The 15,659-nt window shown below is 57.1% G+C and overlaps 1 protein-coding gene across 5 annotated transcripts in view; it reads right to left on the reverse strand.

The window, feature by feature from the left end:
* CSNK1E (casein kinase 1 epsilon) overlaps positions 1-15,441 on the reverse strand; it is a 24,701-nt gene extending 9,260 nt beyond the window's left edge. The window contains exons 1-6 of one of the 5 annotated variants that reach the window (XM_049626358.1): positions 15,145-15,435; positions 11,657-11,744; positions 3,208-3,318; positions 2,949-3,097; positions 1,236-1,464; positions 102-272 (exon numbers count right to left, since the gene is read on the reverse strand). In XM_049626358.1, coding sequence (XP_049482315.1) covers positions 102-272; positions 1,236-1,464; positions 2,949-3,097; positions 3,208-3,318; positions 11,657-11,732 — 736 coding nt within the window. In that variant the 5' untranslated portion in view covers positions 11,733-11,744; positions 15,145-15,435. Of the gene's footprint in view, positions 1-101; positions 273-1,235; positions 1,465-2,948; positions 3,098-3,207; positions 3,319-11,656; positions 11,745-13,129; positions 13,979-15,144 lie in introns of those variants that run through there. The other 4 variants (XM_049626359.1, XM_049626360.1, XM_049626355.1 and 1 more) reach the window with 4 other exon arrangements.
* Positions 15,442-15,659: the final 218 nt, after the last annotated feature.

Below are 15,659 nucleotides of genomic sequence, written 5' to 3' on the forward strand. Positions count from 1 at the left end.
GGGGGGGCAGCTGTCCGGTGTGGGCTGCGTGGCCTTGTCTTCCCCTCCGAGAGGCCTTCGGGGGTCCCCAGGCTGGCCGCCTCCCCACCTGGGCTACTCACAGGGGTAGCCTTTGCAGAGGACCTCGATGGGCGTCGACATCTTCTTCTCGCTGATGCGCTCGTACTTCTGGCGCTTGGTGGCCGCTTTGAGGCCCTGCCAGGGCAGGGAGCCCAGGTTGAAGTACATGAGCACGTAGCCCAGACTCTCCAGGTCGTCTCGACGGCTTTGCTCTGCATGGAATCGAGGACGGGGTGAGGGCCAGGGTCCGCCCGGGATCCCCTCCTCCAGGACACCCTCCTCAACGGGGGGGCACCACCCCTGCACCCCCTCACGCTCACTTGCTGCAACCCCAACACAAACAGGTGCAGGTTATTAACGCTTCTGCAGAAAAGGGAAGTTTGGGGGCGCATCTGGCTTCGGCTCGGGCCATGATCTCGCGGTTCATGGTCTGAGCTCTCTGCTGTTGGCACGCAGCCTGCTTCAGATCCTTTGTCTCCCTCCCTCTCTCTGTCCCTCCCCAACTCACACACACTCCCCCCCCCCCAACCCAAATAAACATTAAAAGAAGAAAAAGGAAAGAAAAGGGCAGTTTCTCCAGCTCAGGTACTTCTTCTATCAGTAACTATATATAACGGGTACCCTGGTACCTCCCCGCCAGCCCACTCTGCGGGCAGGGCACGAGCGTGGCATCACCCAGGGCTGAGGTCAAATCCAGCTTTCGTACCAAGCCGCACAGCCTAAGCAACCTGTGCTGCACCTGTGAGCCCGCGTTCCCCACACTGTAAAAGGGGACCGTCCCCACCCGTTCTCCAAGGCTGCCGTGGGGATGAAAAAGGCACGTTCAGGCGCTCGCTACGCCACAGTTCTTCTTAAGGGGAAGATCTGACTTTGGGGCAAAAATTGGGGGAACTGGGTGCCTGGGTGGCTCAGTCGGTTAAGCGTCCAACTCTTATTTCAGCTCAGGTCGTGATCCCGCAGTCTGTGAGTTCGAGCCCTGCATCTGGCTCTGCGCTGATGGCACGGAGCCTAGTTGGGATTCAATCTCTCTCTCAAAATAAATAAACTGAAAAAAAGGCCGGGGGGGGGGGGGGGGGGCGGGGGATGGTGGTGAGGGGTAAATCCAGGCCACAGAAAGCCAGGGTCCCGGCCAGCAGCCCATGGGTGCACACTGCTCTCGGGCCTCGGACACTCACCGATGCCCAGATGGGTGTTGATGGAGGCATAGCGGGCAGTGCCAGTCAAGTTCTTGTTTTCCCGGTAGGGGATGTGCTGGTGGGTGCGGGCGTCCCGGTATTTCTTGGCCAGGCCAAAGTCGATGATGTACACCAGGTTGCCCTTCTTCCCCAACCCCATGAGGAAGTTGTCGGGCTTGACGTCGCGGTGTATGAAGTTCTTGGAGTGGATGTACTCGATGCGGCTGATCTGGGGAGGGGACAGCAAATCATTCAGCAAGCGGTCCACGGAAGGGCCTTCGCCAAGCACTCTGCGCCAGGCCCTGGATTGGGGGCGGAGGACTGGGGTGGCAGGGACAGAAAACACATCCATGGTCCCTGCCCCGGGTAGGGGAGAAAAATCTGTCTGCAACTATGTAAGACGATTTCCAGGGGCAAGTCAGAGAAGGCTTCCTGGAGGAAGTGATACAGAAATTCTGAAAGAGGAGTTCACCGAGGTTGTTGTGAGATGGGGAAAGAGAGCAAGATAGGAAATGAAACCTGGAAAGGCATCTGGGCCCCCATGGAAGCCTTTGCTGCCGGAAGCCAGAGTCAGAGAAGCATTTCGAAGGGTGTTCTGGCAACCAAATTACGGGGGAAGGGGGGAGAGGGAGAAGAGCCAATGAAGCCTCGACAATGGTGACAGAGATGGAGTCTAAAAGACAGGATTTGTCCTCCAGCTTGCAAAGGACACCCAAGTCAGGCAGACACATAGACTCTTCTCTTCCTTTAAACATCAGGTCAGAAAACTAAGTTGACTTATACGCGTACGATACACCCTCTGGCTAGTCAGTCCCCTTTCTGGACCTCAGGCTTCTGAAAATCCACAGCTTCCCTTGGCATGGCTGAGTATTTCCTAAGCCTTTATTGAGTGTCACATCCCGTGAGAACCTGACGACTCTCCTCTGCACACACACATTTAGACCAAAATTGCAGGTGCCTGCAGACTTTCTGTAGGTCAGCCGCAGACCCTGACCCCTGCCTAATAAGAGGTCTGTGTATCATTCCGGGTCCAACATTGTATGCTTTTGAGGCACCTGGCTGGCTTACTCAGCAGAGTGTGCGACTCTTGATCTCAGCGTCGTGAGTTTGAGCCCCACGTTGGGCACAGAGCTAATGCAAATATAAAATAAGAGTCCAAAATTCTGTGCTTTTATATTTTTAAAGAGTTTTCCTCCCCTGAGTTTAACAGGGCGTCAGGACCCAAGGAGAGCTCATCAGTAGGCATCTGCTCTGGTCCAGGCACCGTGTGGAGTCCCATTTGACCCCACAACGAACAACCCAGCAAAGGGGAGACTCTCATCTGAGACGACTGAGGCTCCGAGAGGCTTAGCGGTCTCCTACAGTCACCACAGCGGGGCGGGACCCAGGTCTGTATGCTCACTAGTTTTAGAATCACCGGAGAGCAGGTCCTACCCCAAGAGCCCAACCCAGGATTTCTGGAGTGGGACCGGGAATCTGCATTTAACCTTCCTCCATTCTATAGCCAATGGTCAAGGACCTCTGGTCCCGGTCCAGGAACCAAGCCAGTCCTATGGCCCTGTCACTGCCTCCCGCTGTGGCAGCCTCCAGGGGCAGCAGGCAGAGCTGGCACCCTGTGCCCAGTGGCACGGTGGGGACGCAGCGGTTGGGAGGGCAGCTGCAAGCCCAGCAGAGCCCACAGTCCCTGGCTTGGGAGGGGAGGTGGGGGCTCACCATCTGGTCGGCCAGGAGCAGCACCGTCTTGAGGCTGAACTTGCGGGAGCAGAAGTTGAAGAGGTCCTCCAGGCTGGGCCCCAGCAGCTCCATGACCATCACGTTGTAGTCACCTTCGGCTCCGCACCACTTGATGGACGGGATTCCCACTGAGGGCCAGGGGGGGGGGGGGGGCGTCAGGGTAGGCCCTCCTGTGACCGCGTGCGCATATTCATGCACAGTTCCTCACGCTCCGCCCCCAGGCCCCTACAGCTCTCACCTCCCCCCTGCATCATCTTGTAGAACTTGCTCTCGATGTGCAGCTGCGGGTGCTTGGTTTTCACACACTCTAGCTTGATGGCAACTTCTTCACCAGAGGCGATGTTGGCACCTGCCAGGGGCGGGGGAGGATCACAAGGGACCTGGGTCACGCTGGGCCAGGCAGGTGGCCCCGGGCCAGGGCTAACTCGTGTTTGCCCCGGAGCAGTTCAGCACCCCTTGGGGGAGGCCGGAATGGTGGCAAAGGGCCCAGCGCCGCATCCAAGGGAAGTGGAGGGGCTGCGGGCACAGGGCAGGAACCAGCCCAGCTTAGGCGACTGCAGAGAGCAAGAAGGGCAGCACGTGTGAGGGGAGGGATGGGAAGAACTACAGACATGTCACAGAGCCACAGGCCGGCGCAGCGGGAAGGCCAGATGTAAAGGGAGACGTGTCACGTAAAAGGAATTTTATCCTGGTGAATGGGAGCCACTGAGCCGGAGAGGAGTGAGGTCAGTGGGATGTCAGTGTGGGAAGGAGAGAAGGGGGCAGGGCAAGGCTCTGTCTCAACAAAGACCCAAATCCAAATTGTGCCTTGCCTCAGTTTCCTCAGCTCCAATACTGAGTGGACTGAGCTAGAGGTCTGGGGGCTAGACTTGAGAGATGGGCCGGCTATAACTGTAGCTGCAACCACTGAACCAGTGTAGTCTTAACACACAAACCGAGTAGAAAGTCCAGAGGAGAACGCTACCACGAGAAGAATTTAGGGTGAGGGAAGGTCTGAGTCTCAAGTCAGGGGAAAGGACGAGGCTCTGTAATAAGGGTCCTTGGAACAGCTGGCTGCATAGTTCACATCACACACCAGGAGAAAGCCCCAGTGAAGCAAAAGTGTGTAGTAAAAAGAAAAAGGTGAGGGGTATAGGTGAGCATAGCCACTTTGCCCCCCCCCCCCTTGTTTTCAAGTTTATTTTGAGAGGGGAGGAACGAGAGAATCCCAAGCAGGCTCCTGGCTGTCAGCGTAGAGCCTGAGGTGGGGCTTGAACTCACAAATCATGAGATCACCGTCTGAACTGAAATCAAGAGCCAGATGCTCAAGTGACTGAGCCACCAGGGCGCCCCGGCCTTTTTTTTTTTTTTTAATTTTTTTAAAAACATTTTAATTTATTTTTGAGAGATAGAGACAGAGCGTGAGCAGGGGAGGGGTAGAGACAGAGGGAAACACAGAATCCGAAGCAGGCTCCAGGCTCTGAGCTATCAGCACAGAGCCCACGTGGGGCTGGAACCCACAAACCATGAGATCATGACCTCAGCCAAAGTTGGACGCTTAACCAACTGAGCCACCCAGGCGCCCCCCCCATTTTTATTTATTTATTTATTTTTTTTAACGTTTATTTATTTTTGAGACAGAGAGAGACAGAGCATGAATGGGGGAGGGTCAGAGAGAGAGAGGGAGACACAGAATCTGAAACAGGCTCCAGGCTCTGAGCTGTCAGCACAGAGCCCGACGCGGGGCTTGAACTCACGAACTGCGAGATCATGACCTGAGCCGAAGTCGGCCGCTTAACCGACTGAGCCACCCAGGCGCCCCATCCCCATTTTTTTTTTAAAGTAATCTCTATACCCAATGTGGGGCTTGAACTCACGACCCTGAGATCGAGAGCTGTATGCTCTACCGACTCAACCAGCCAGGCACCCAAGCATAGCCACTTTGAAAACCAGGTTGACATTTCTTTATCTAGTAAAGCTGAACACACACAAACCCTCGCCCAAGCAAGCCCACTCCTGAGTGTGTGCCCTCCAGAAACATGTGAGCCCCCAGGAGGACAAGAATGTGCACACCACCAAACCAGCCACAGGTCCAACCTCAGAACGGCCAAGTCAGGACGCAGTCTCAGAGCAAGGAATGCCGCAGGGCAGTGCAGAGGAAAGGTTGGCGGGCGGCTCCCGGCATCTTCGCACTCAGTACAAGGGAGCAAGGGGCGGCACCATTCACAGGAACCCAACGTGAACACAACCCAGTGCCCAGCACCGAACCCGTGGACACACTGAATGCATCTCTCCACGCGGTGGGATGTTATCCCACCCAAAAGGGGACGAAGGACGGACTCACGCTGCAACGCTAATGAACCTTACAAACACGCTACGTAAAAAGGCCAGACGCAAAAGCGTAAATATTGCATGATTCCGTGATCGGAAATGTCCAGAATAGGTCCATCTGCGGAGACAGGAAGTAGATTGGTGCCTGCCAGGGGTCGGGGGAGGGGGAAAGAGGGAGTACCTGCTTAATGGGTACAGGGTTTTCTTTTGGGGTGATGAAAATGTTTCGGGACTAGGTAGGAATGGTGGTTGCAGGACGACACCGGGAACGTCCCACAGGCCACTTAACTGTGTACTTTAAAAACGGTTAATTTTGTTATGTGCATTTCACCTCAACTGAAGAGAAAAAAGAGGAAGACAGAACAAGGCAGGCACAGTTCAAAACGTGCAGTGCTGAGCAGTGTCAGGGCTAAGGATACAAACGTGATAAAACTCTTTCGCAAGAGGGAACGATCTCAATCGTCAGTGGTTCGCTCTGTGAGGGAAAAGCAGAGGAGGGGATACAGTGGGGTGCCAGGGGCCTGCAAGATGACAGGCGCGTCCTCCCCCGAGGGGAAGGGTGCCCAACACCATGCATATCTGTTGTACGTATTCCTTTGTGCCTACTCGACACTTAATAAAAAGAAAACGTCGAGGGGTGCCTGGCGGGCTCAGTCAGTGGAGCATGTGACTCTTGATCTCGCGGTTGTAAGTTCAAGCCCCACTTCGGGTGTAGAGATTACTTAAAAACAAAAAAAAATCTTAAAAAGTTAAAAACAAAAAAAAAAAGAAAACAATGAGACGTTAGAGGAAGAGAAGAGAGAACTGCCTTCTAACTTTGGGGTAGGCAAGCCTTTTAATCCCTGATTTAAAATCCGAAGGCCAGGGGCGCCTGGGTGGCTCAGTCGGTTGAGCGTCCGACTTCGGCTCAGGTCACAATCTCACAGTCTGTGAGTTCGAGCCCCGCGTCGGGCTCTGGGCTAATGGCTCAGAGCCTGGAGCCTGCTTCCGATTCTGTGTCTCCCTCTCTCTCTGCCCCTCCCCCATTCATGCTCTGTCTCTCTCTGTCTCAAAAATAAATAAGCATTAAAAAAAATTTTTTTAAATAAATAAATAAATACATAAATAAAATAAAATCCGAAGGCCATTAAAAAAAAGGGGGGGGGGTGGAGCTCTGTCCCATCCAGAAAAGGAATCCCTTCTCTGTGGCAAAAACACCAGCAACAAAGTCCTAAGAAATACATACTTGTAACTCTTCGCAGCGGCAAAGGGCTGGTGGCCCTACTACGTTAACGAGCTCCTACGTATCAGTAGGAAAAAGACTCAAGGCTCAAAGGAAATAGTGTAAAGAATCTGAACACACACTTGGAGAGGAGGAAATCATTCATATAAAAATGGCGTACTCTCATGAAAAGATGCTCAGCCCCCTTATAAGAGAAACGCACGTGGTCCTGAAAAAGCACTCCCACCTCTGACTGGTGGCAATGCCACAACAGTAAGACGCGGGTGCTGTCCTGGCAGAGCTGTGGGGCGGTGGGCACTGTGCCCCAGGCGCGTCCCCGCTCCCGCTTCGGGACTGCACGCCACACCCTGGCGAGTGCAAAAGAGGCCCGGGACGAGGCTGTCCGTGGTGAGCTGTTTCCAACAACAAAACGTGGACACAGCCCAGATGGCCATCATTCTGGAGACGGGTTAAAGAAAGAAGGGCCCACTAAGAACCCAGAATACAATGGAAAAAGAATGAGGAAGCTCTCTCTGTGCCCAAGCCGACAGATCTCAAAGACACAGGAAGTGAAAAAGCAAAGTGCAGAGTAGTATGTATTCTCTGCTCTTTCCAGTTTGAAAACAAACAAACAAACAAAGAAAGGTGGGGAAATCGTCCCGGTCTGTGTTTGGTTGTATCTACGTAAGAAAACACTGCAAAGAAGCGTGAGAAACCAGTAAGGACCCGGGAGGGCTACAGGGCTCCGCCGACCCCTAGCCCCGGAAGGGTGAAGGGACACCGCACTGGATACCAGGTTCCTCGTGGTCACTTTTTCCCAACACCTGTGTTGGAACAGAATTCACACACTTCCAATCACTTCCGAAGTATACAATGCAGTGGTTTTTTAGCGTATTCACAAGTTCACCCCAAACACCAGTACCCCTCAGTACTCGCTCCGCATCTCCCCCAAACCCCAGCTCTGGGCAAAACCACTCATCTCCTTTGTGTCTATGGATGTGCCTATTCTGGACGTTTCGTGTAAGTGAAATCACACGACGTGCGATCTTTTGTGACTGGCTTCTTTCACGTAGCATGCTTTTGTGTTTTGGTTTTGGGTTTTGTGTCGTTTCATTTTTGAACCACGTAAAATGAAACTAAAATGAAAAAGAACACAGAGGACCAAATCCAGGGAGCCACGGGGGAAAAAGTACTTTGCAAACTGTAAAGCGCTTCTGGCATAGCAACAGTCATCGCCGGGGAGAGCCACACACGTGTCTCGGGGACAGTAAGGTCGTGGCACGGGAGAGGGTGTTTTGAGTGCCTGGCACGCAGTAAGTGCTCAACAAAAGTTGGGTTTGGTAAGTACCGGCCCCTGGGCTTCAGAGGTGAGCCCACAGAGGTCCTAACCACGCGCAGGCCAGTGGGAGGAAAGGCCGCGAGGGCTCCCGATGCATGAGCGGGACTGTGCCAGAGGGAGGTCACAGCACCTGCGAAGGCCAGACGGGAGTGGGGTGCAGCGAACTCTGAGTCGTTTGGTGCAGCCAGAGCTGGAGGTAGCTGAAGAAGACACGGGAAGAGGTGAGCAAGGGAGAGATCAGAAGGGTCTCAAATGCCAGGCTAAGATCCTGGCCATGAGCCTGAGACTCTGCAGGCCGGGTATGAATGCCTTACTACAGGCTTTCTCGGCCTTCCCACTGGCACCCGAGGCCCAGCAGTTCTTTGCTGTGGGGACCGTCCTGTGCTTTGCTGTGCCGTCAGCAGCATCTCTGACCTCCACCCACCAGCTGCCAGCAGTACCCTCCTCTTCCCTGAGTTGAAACGATCAAAAATGTCCCCAGATCTTGCCAAATGTCTCCTGTGGGACACATAAATCTGTACTCCCCCCCCGGCCTCGTTCGGACCCACCGCCATATTAGAAAGGACTGGAAGGGCATGTGAGGGGCGAGGGAGCCCCAGAAGGAGCCGCTCCAACTAACTGTCCAGGCAAGAGCTGACTGTGGTCCCAGCCAGGCAGGAGGCAGAGACCTTGACACTTTGGAAGTGGGGCCTCTTATGATTCAGCAGATGTGTGCAGGGGGGAGAGGGGGAGAGGGGAAGGAGCCCTTTCTTCCTTTGAACTCTCTTGCAGTCCCGCAAGGACTGTTTGTATCTCTCCTTGACAGCCACAGAAACTAAAACACCAAAGGTCAAAGACTAAATGCCACGCTCGCTTCCCCAGGACACGGACCTCGCTCCTAGGCCAAGGCTTCGTGTCCCTGCAGAATGCTGGAAAGCCACCACAGCTGCCTGCCCCCAGAGGCTCCCACCACCACAAGGCCCCTTTTGCTGCCTCTGGGTTCTATCAGGAAGCTGCAAGCCTTGTCTCTGAGCTCCCTTCGTTCTGCCACTGAGGCTCAGTAAGGTGACGTAACTGGCCCGAGGTCATAGGTCTAGCTGGGGGCAGAGCCAGGATTTAAATGTTAGTCCCCAAAGACTCTTTTTTCTTCTCTACTCCAACTGTCTAGCAGCTCAGTCGTTCAATCGACAGACACATACACAGTGAGCCCTGGACCACTGAGGCAGCCCTGCCCTGGATGAACACCGCTCACCTTCTGTGGAGGCAATGGAGGAGAATTCTAAGTGAAGAGTGCCAGAGCAGGGGTGGTGGAGGTGACCCAGCAGTTGGATACAGTGGCCCTGTTGGGGGATGGGCCAGTCTGGAAAACAAACTTGGGACGCGGAGAAGGGCTTGGAGCCGGCCCGCCCTAGGATCTGGGGCCTGGGGAAGTCCTGGGTGGGGAGAGGGGGTGACCAACCTCACGTGGGGGCTCATTCTCCCCAGCACAGACTCACGTATATAATCAGGGACCTGGCTGGACTGGAAGTGCAGAAGAAAGCACCCCAACAACCACCTGTTGGGGAGCACCGTCCCCTCGCCATTGAGAACCGAGGAGCAGAGACTAAGAGGCACAGGGAGGTCTCAAGGGCGCACAGCCAGTGGTGGTAGAGTGGGCACAGTCTCGGCCACTTCTGGACCCCGTGTAGCTGACCTGAGGCCCTGACAAAGCTGGTCCCACTCTCCTGGTTGTCCCCTTATGATACTTGGAGGCGGGACCGGAAGAGAAGCTGCAGGCCTCGAAGCCATATCCACAAAGCACTCGCCTTCGGGTGATCCTGGAAAGCAGGGCCCGGAGGCCGCACCCAACCCCACCTGCAGAGGCCATCTGGAGTCAGGCCCTGGCACAGGCACCAGCGACAAGAATGCAGCCAGAGCTCTGAACAAAGGGAGCCAGCGAGGCCAGCCGGGGAGGCCCTACAATCGCCACTGTCCCCACACTAGCAGGAGCCCAGGAATGAGAAGGACGCGGCGTCATGCCAGGACCCCCTCGGCCTGAGCACCCAGCAAAGGCTGGACAGGGCAGCTGCTCAGGGCAGAACGGGCTCCCCACCTCCACTCAGGCCGAAGGGGACCCAAACCCTTTGGACAGTAGCAAATCCCAAAAAAGACGGAGGGCTGGTGGGGGGGGGGGGGGTGGGGGTGGGCAACATAAAAGCACTACCGCTGGGCCGACACGTGCGGGCGTTGTGCACACTCTGATCTCGTGACTTCTCACCACCCTGCGGGCCTCATGACCCCGTTTTACTGACAGGGGAGCCAAGGCTGGCAGAGGTCATCACCTGTTCAAGGGCATACGAGAAGCACCCTGGTAGAATTTACATCAGGGCCTGTCCAAAGAGAAGCAAAGCTGGGTCTGGTTTTTAAAATAAACTAGATAAACAGGAAGTCCTGCCCCCAGGGAGGTCCCACCACATGGACCAGGGACACTAGCTTTCTGAAATGACCTTGGCCTGCCTCTCCCCATTCTGTTCCTTCTGCAAAGAGAAGGCCCTGGATTGGATGCTTCCTAGAAGCAGATGTGCATGTGTGCCAAAAACTACTCCCCGTGCCTTTTGCTCTTGGTCAGCCAGGCCTCAACATCACACAAACTTCCCGTATGGGGACACTGAGGCACAGAGCAGCCACACGACTTTCCTGCAGCTGCACAAAGCCAGGTCTGGAACTTGGGTCTGTCTGACGTCTTCCCCTCATGTTCTGTCACACCCTCTCGCTCATGTGGGGTATAAAGACTGCCTTTTCTAGTGTTCAAGAGAAACCCTGGGTGGCCAATTTGATGGTACTGCACCTGCTTCTTGATGTGTGCAGAAGGGACAGCACGGCTCTAGAGGCTGCTGCTGTGCGGGGTGACCACATTCAACTAGGACCCTGCCCAGAACCAACTACGTGCTCAGAGAACGTCCCCTCCCTGTCCCCTCCGATGGGGGAGGCAGCAGCTCACCAAGAAGGAGTCCGTACCCCAAGAGGGCAGAGACCCAGACCACTGGGTGAGAGAAACCCCCTCCTCCCCAAGTTCAGAACCAATGAGCACAGCACACTGCCTTGATGCTTTTCTCTGCCCGGGACAGAAATTATTTACCTTGCTTTTCCAAGGAAGAAAAGAGGGACAGGAATGAGGATAAACCCCAGGGGCTGGCCACCCTGCTCTAACAACTCCCATTCAAGGTTACCCACACAGTATCTCCCCTCCAGACCCTTTTCTGCCAGGTCAGGGAACGGGGTGAGAGATTCGTTTCAAATGACAACACGGGAACAAACTCAGACTTTCAACAGGAAGCACATCCGGAGAGAAAGATCCAGAACGCTATGGCCAGACCCCTACCCCCCACCCCCACCCAGAGGTTACTGGGAGAGCCTGCGTCATTGTCATTCCGAAGCCCGCCTGGGCTGAATTCCAGGGGGCCCCCCAAGCAGAGGGAGGGGGCCCAGGCCTCCTCTGCCTATTAGCATCCTTCTCCCAGGAGGCAAGAAACAGGGGTGCTACCCCAGCCTGGCCTTTCCCACGCCCAGCTGGAGACCCAGGTCACCTGCAGCTGGAAACCAGAGCTAAAAATACCCTCTTCTGCCCAGCCTACAGCAGGTGGGCACCCCACCCCACCCTGACTGCGTGAGGAGCCCCCTGGCTTGCCTCCCCCACAATCTGCTGCTTCCCTCCTTACCTGGGATGGCCCTGGGGACAAAATGGCCCAAACATGCCACGGGAGGCCTGAAGCCAAGTTCTGGCTTCAGAGCCTGAAGACCTGCCACATTCCCTCCTGCTTGTCCCCGGCGCTGTCCCCAGGGCCCCAAAACCACTAGGCCGGAACCAGAGACACTTACCCAGGTAGATGTCTCCAAAGGACCCACTCCCGATCTTCCGTCCCAGGCGGTACTTGTTCCCCACACGCAGCTCCATGACTCACTCTCGCTGCAGAGGGAAGCAGAGACACACGGGTCAGGGAAGCGGGGAGCCGGGAAGGGAGCCTAGGCCGCTGGACCCCACCACATCCCCCACCAAAGGCCAGGGAAAGACCCAAGGAACTCGGGAGACCAACATTCTCCCTCCCACTGTACAGGAAGAGATTTGGCCTGGCTTTGCCCGAGGGCATCCAGGTGCCAGGTGGCCTGACGGCCTCCACATGTGAGCAATAGCGGAGGCAGGCTGAGAACACATGTCAGGGTGGCCGGGCAGAAGGCGGAATTGGAGATAAGGCCCGGGAGGAAAGAGCCAAGCAAGCATCTCCCCGGGGGACACTCATCTGGGGACCCTCCAATAAGAGCCTCTCAGGTGTGGGCCAGTCACAAAGGGCCAAGACCCTGAAAGGAAAATCAAAGACAAAGGGGGTGATGGGGGGGGGGCACAGGAGCTGCTCGTTCTGGGGGTGCTACCATGGCAACCACCGGCAAGTTCCAACCTCCAGGGACGGAAGGACAAGGTGAACCCTAACCCCGGCCCCCACCCCTAACCTTCTCTGCTTCTAGTGCCAGGAACTGGACACGAGGCCTCCACGGCCTGGCCTGGTCTTTCCAGAGGCCAGAACTTGCCAGTGTGCAGCGTGCCCTGCTGGAGAGGGGCCTCCTCCCCAACCCAGGGGGCAGCCAGGAAAGGGGGCCGCCAGAACACCCAGTCACCTCCCTCTCCCACAACACCAAGCACCTCACACAGGTCTCGCTGCACGTATTTTTGGGGATGGACAGTTTGGGGTTGGCTTCCTTCAAGACTAGAAGGAGGGTCTCCCCAGAGGGCCCCACAGAGCAACTGAGGCAACCAAAGCCAGGTTTTTAGCCACTGGCCTCTGGGGTGGGAGGAGAAGTCTGAGGGAAGGATGCTGATGTGAGCAGCCCCCCTCCTTCCTGTGCCCCATCCTGTGCCCAAGCCCATGAGACATCAGGGGCCACCCTGGTGGGGATCCCTGTGCCCTCCAGGATCCTGGCCTGCAGAAGAAGAAACTCAAAGGCCAGGAGATGGTTTCTACAGTTAGGGGAGAGGGGATGGTGAACTATCAAATGGGGAGAAAGACGGGGGATCCCTAACGTCTCAGAGTGTTCATACGGGGGGGGGGGGTCTCCCTTTGCAGACAGGGAACTAGGGAGGCCACATCACCTGCCCCACACTCCACAGCAGCAACTTGGTGGCAGTCTCCTCACCTCGGACCCAGACAGGGTTCCCGCTGCCCCACCTGACACAATCAGGATTGATTTCCTGCCAGGCCTGGGAAGCAAAGCAGGAAGACAGAAAAGCAGCTGTATGTACCAGGCACAGCAGCCCTGCCTCTTTCCTATGCCAAACGCTATCCCCAAAGCCAGACCCACCTGGGAGGGGAGATGGGCGAGATCTAGTTCACAGATGGCCAGGCTGGAGCTCTCTGGCCCCGCAGAGGCCAGAAGCCGACAGCTCCTGCCCAGGACACACATCCAGCCCTGGCACCTAACTCCCAGGGAGCCGCCACTGGCCCTTCCCCCGGTGGCCACAAGGAAGTAGCCTCCACCCCATGCCAGCCAAACTCTGGGCTCTCAACCAAGGGCCTCTGCCCACACGCCTGGCCAGTCCCAGCTGAGGTGCCGCGGCTGCCAGCGGAACACTCTCCCACATTTGCAGAAAACTCACATTTCACATACACACCGACCTGTGTGTACCCACCAAAGGAAGAAAGAAAAGCAGACGCACACCGTGAGCCGCACAGAGGGGGAGGGGACGGGGGGGGGGGTCACGGGTGTGTACATACACGAACACCGCTCCCCCAGTCCGTTTTCCCCCAACGCCAATTCAGAGACCACACATGGCAGCCAGGAAAGCCGCAGGTTAGGAGAGAAACATAAATATACCCGCATCCTATATTACATAAATACCCACGCCAGGTTACATAAATACCCGCGCCCTCCGTCTGGGTGTCTTACATAAATTACATAAATACACTGCACATGACCCCCCAGCCCCTCCCCACTCACCGGGCTGTGGGCAGAGAAGGGAAGAAGAGAGGGTGCAAACGACAGCCCCGCAGGAAACCACGGCTGGGCGCTAGCCACCCAGACCCGGGGCGGGGGGCAGGGCCCCAGAGAGAGCCTAGACTGTCCCAGCACTGTCCCCTAAAAAGCCGCCCAGAGGAAAGGAGAAAGGATAGAGTCAGGAAAAGGAGAAGCTTTCCAGTTCTTTGCCGATTCTCCCATGGGGGGGGGGGGGGGGGGGAAAAACGAAGTGAAAAAGAAAAAAAAAAAAAAAAGCAGACGCAAATCCGGAGTTTCAGCGGGTTAAAAAAAAATTACACAAACTACCAAGCAGCAGAGCACATGGACAGTTTTCTTACTCTCTGATACCCCCTCACCCCCAGCCAGAGCCCTTATCACTGGACCATTAAAATAAAAATTGGAGGGACGCTCTAGACAGTAAGGCAAAGGAGCCCCCAAACAGGCATTCGCTGGGCGTAACTTCAGACACTCTGGATCCCCGTCTCCCCAGATCCTTCTCCCTGAGGAAGGCTGTGCCCAGGAAGGTTGTGCTGAGAACACAAGCAAGAGAACTAAGGGAAAAGTTGGGGAGGGGGCTCACCCCACTTTGAGTTTGGGCGTGAAGAGGAGCTTGGGAATCCTCTCTCTAGAGAGACCCGGACAAAACATAGTTTGTGTCCACGGAGACTCGCAAAACACGGATTTCTCCCAGCAGAAACGGGAGAATGCGATCTGATAAATAACCCCCACCCCTTTCTTTCTCTCCACAAAGGAAAACAGAATCTGTGGCTGAGTGACCACACACCCCATCACCTCAGGGCCCCCAGGCGCCCCCCGAGCACCCCCATCCGACACACGGGAGCAGCCTTGCTGACCCCCAGGTCCGGGGCCCCGAGCCGGGAGAGAAGGGGGGAGGCGCTGCTGATTGTCCAGCGAAACACACAGAAGCCCAGGGTTTGGCCGAGAAGCCCGAATCAACAGTATCAACAGTCTAGGGTGGCCCCAGCACCCTAGTCCCGGACCTCCCCCTCCCCCCCGCAGCGTCCCCCCCAATCCCAGCCCGGGGTGGCCTCTCGGCCGGCTGGGGCCTTGAAGGGTCCAGCTGGGGGAGGGGGAGGCGGGCCAGACTGGGGGGGCCTCCCCCGGTTAAGCCTGCAAAATAATAGTCACCCTCCTCCTCCTCGTCCCCAGCCGCGCCTTTGTCCTCGCCGGGCCGAGCGGGCGGCGCCCGGGCTGCCCCCCCCTCCCCGTACCCGAGTGCGAACGCGCGTGTGTCCGCCCTCCCCTCCCCTCCCTCTCGCGCAAAAACAAAGAGGCGGAGGGAGCCCCGTTTCCCCCCGGGTTTGCGCCCCTCCGCGGGCCCGCGGCCCCCCAATATTTACCCCGCCGGGAAGGCGCCGGTACCGGGCCGCTGCTCTGGGGGCTGCCGCGGGCGGGGGCGGCCCGCCGGGGCGGATGCCGGAGGATTCGCGGAGCCGCCCGGCGCGCCAGCCTCTCCCGGCCCAGCCGCCGCCGCCGCCGCCGCCGCGCTCCGCTCCGCTCGGCCCCGGCCGGGCTCTGGCTCTAGGTTCTCGCCGCCGCCGCCGCCGCCGCCACCTCCCTCCTCCGGGCCCTCCAGCCCGCCCGCCTCCGCCGCCGGCTCGCGCGCTCCCGGCCGGCGCGCGCCCGCCGGCTCCCATTGAGCCCCGGGCCCGACCGCTGATGTCATCCCCGGCCCGCCGCCGCCGCCCCGGAGGATTTAAAGGGCCCGCGCCCTCGGCTCCCGGGGACGCTGGTGGGGGGAGGGGGGAGGCGGCAGGGAAACACAGTCCCCCAGCCTGGCGAGGAGCGCGTTGCGGGAAGGCGGTCTTACGTGTGGGGCCGGGGAACACACACAGACACCGACACCCTGATCCAG

Source organism: Panthera uncia, chromosome B4, assembly GCF_023721935.1.
Source record: "Panthera uncia isolate 11264 chromosome B4, Puncia_PCG_1.0, whole genome shotgun sequence".
NCBI classification, from domain to species: Eukaryota; Metazoa; Chordata; class Mammalia; order Carnivora; family Felidae; genus Panthera; species Panthera uncia.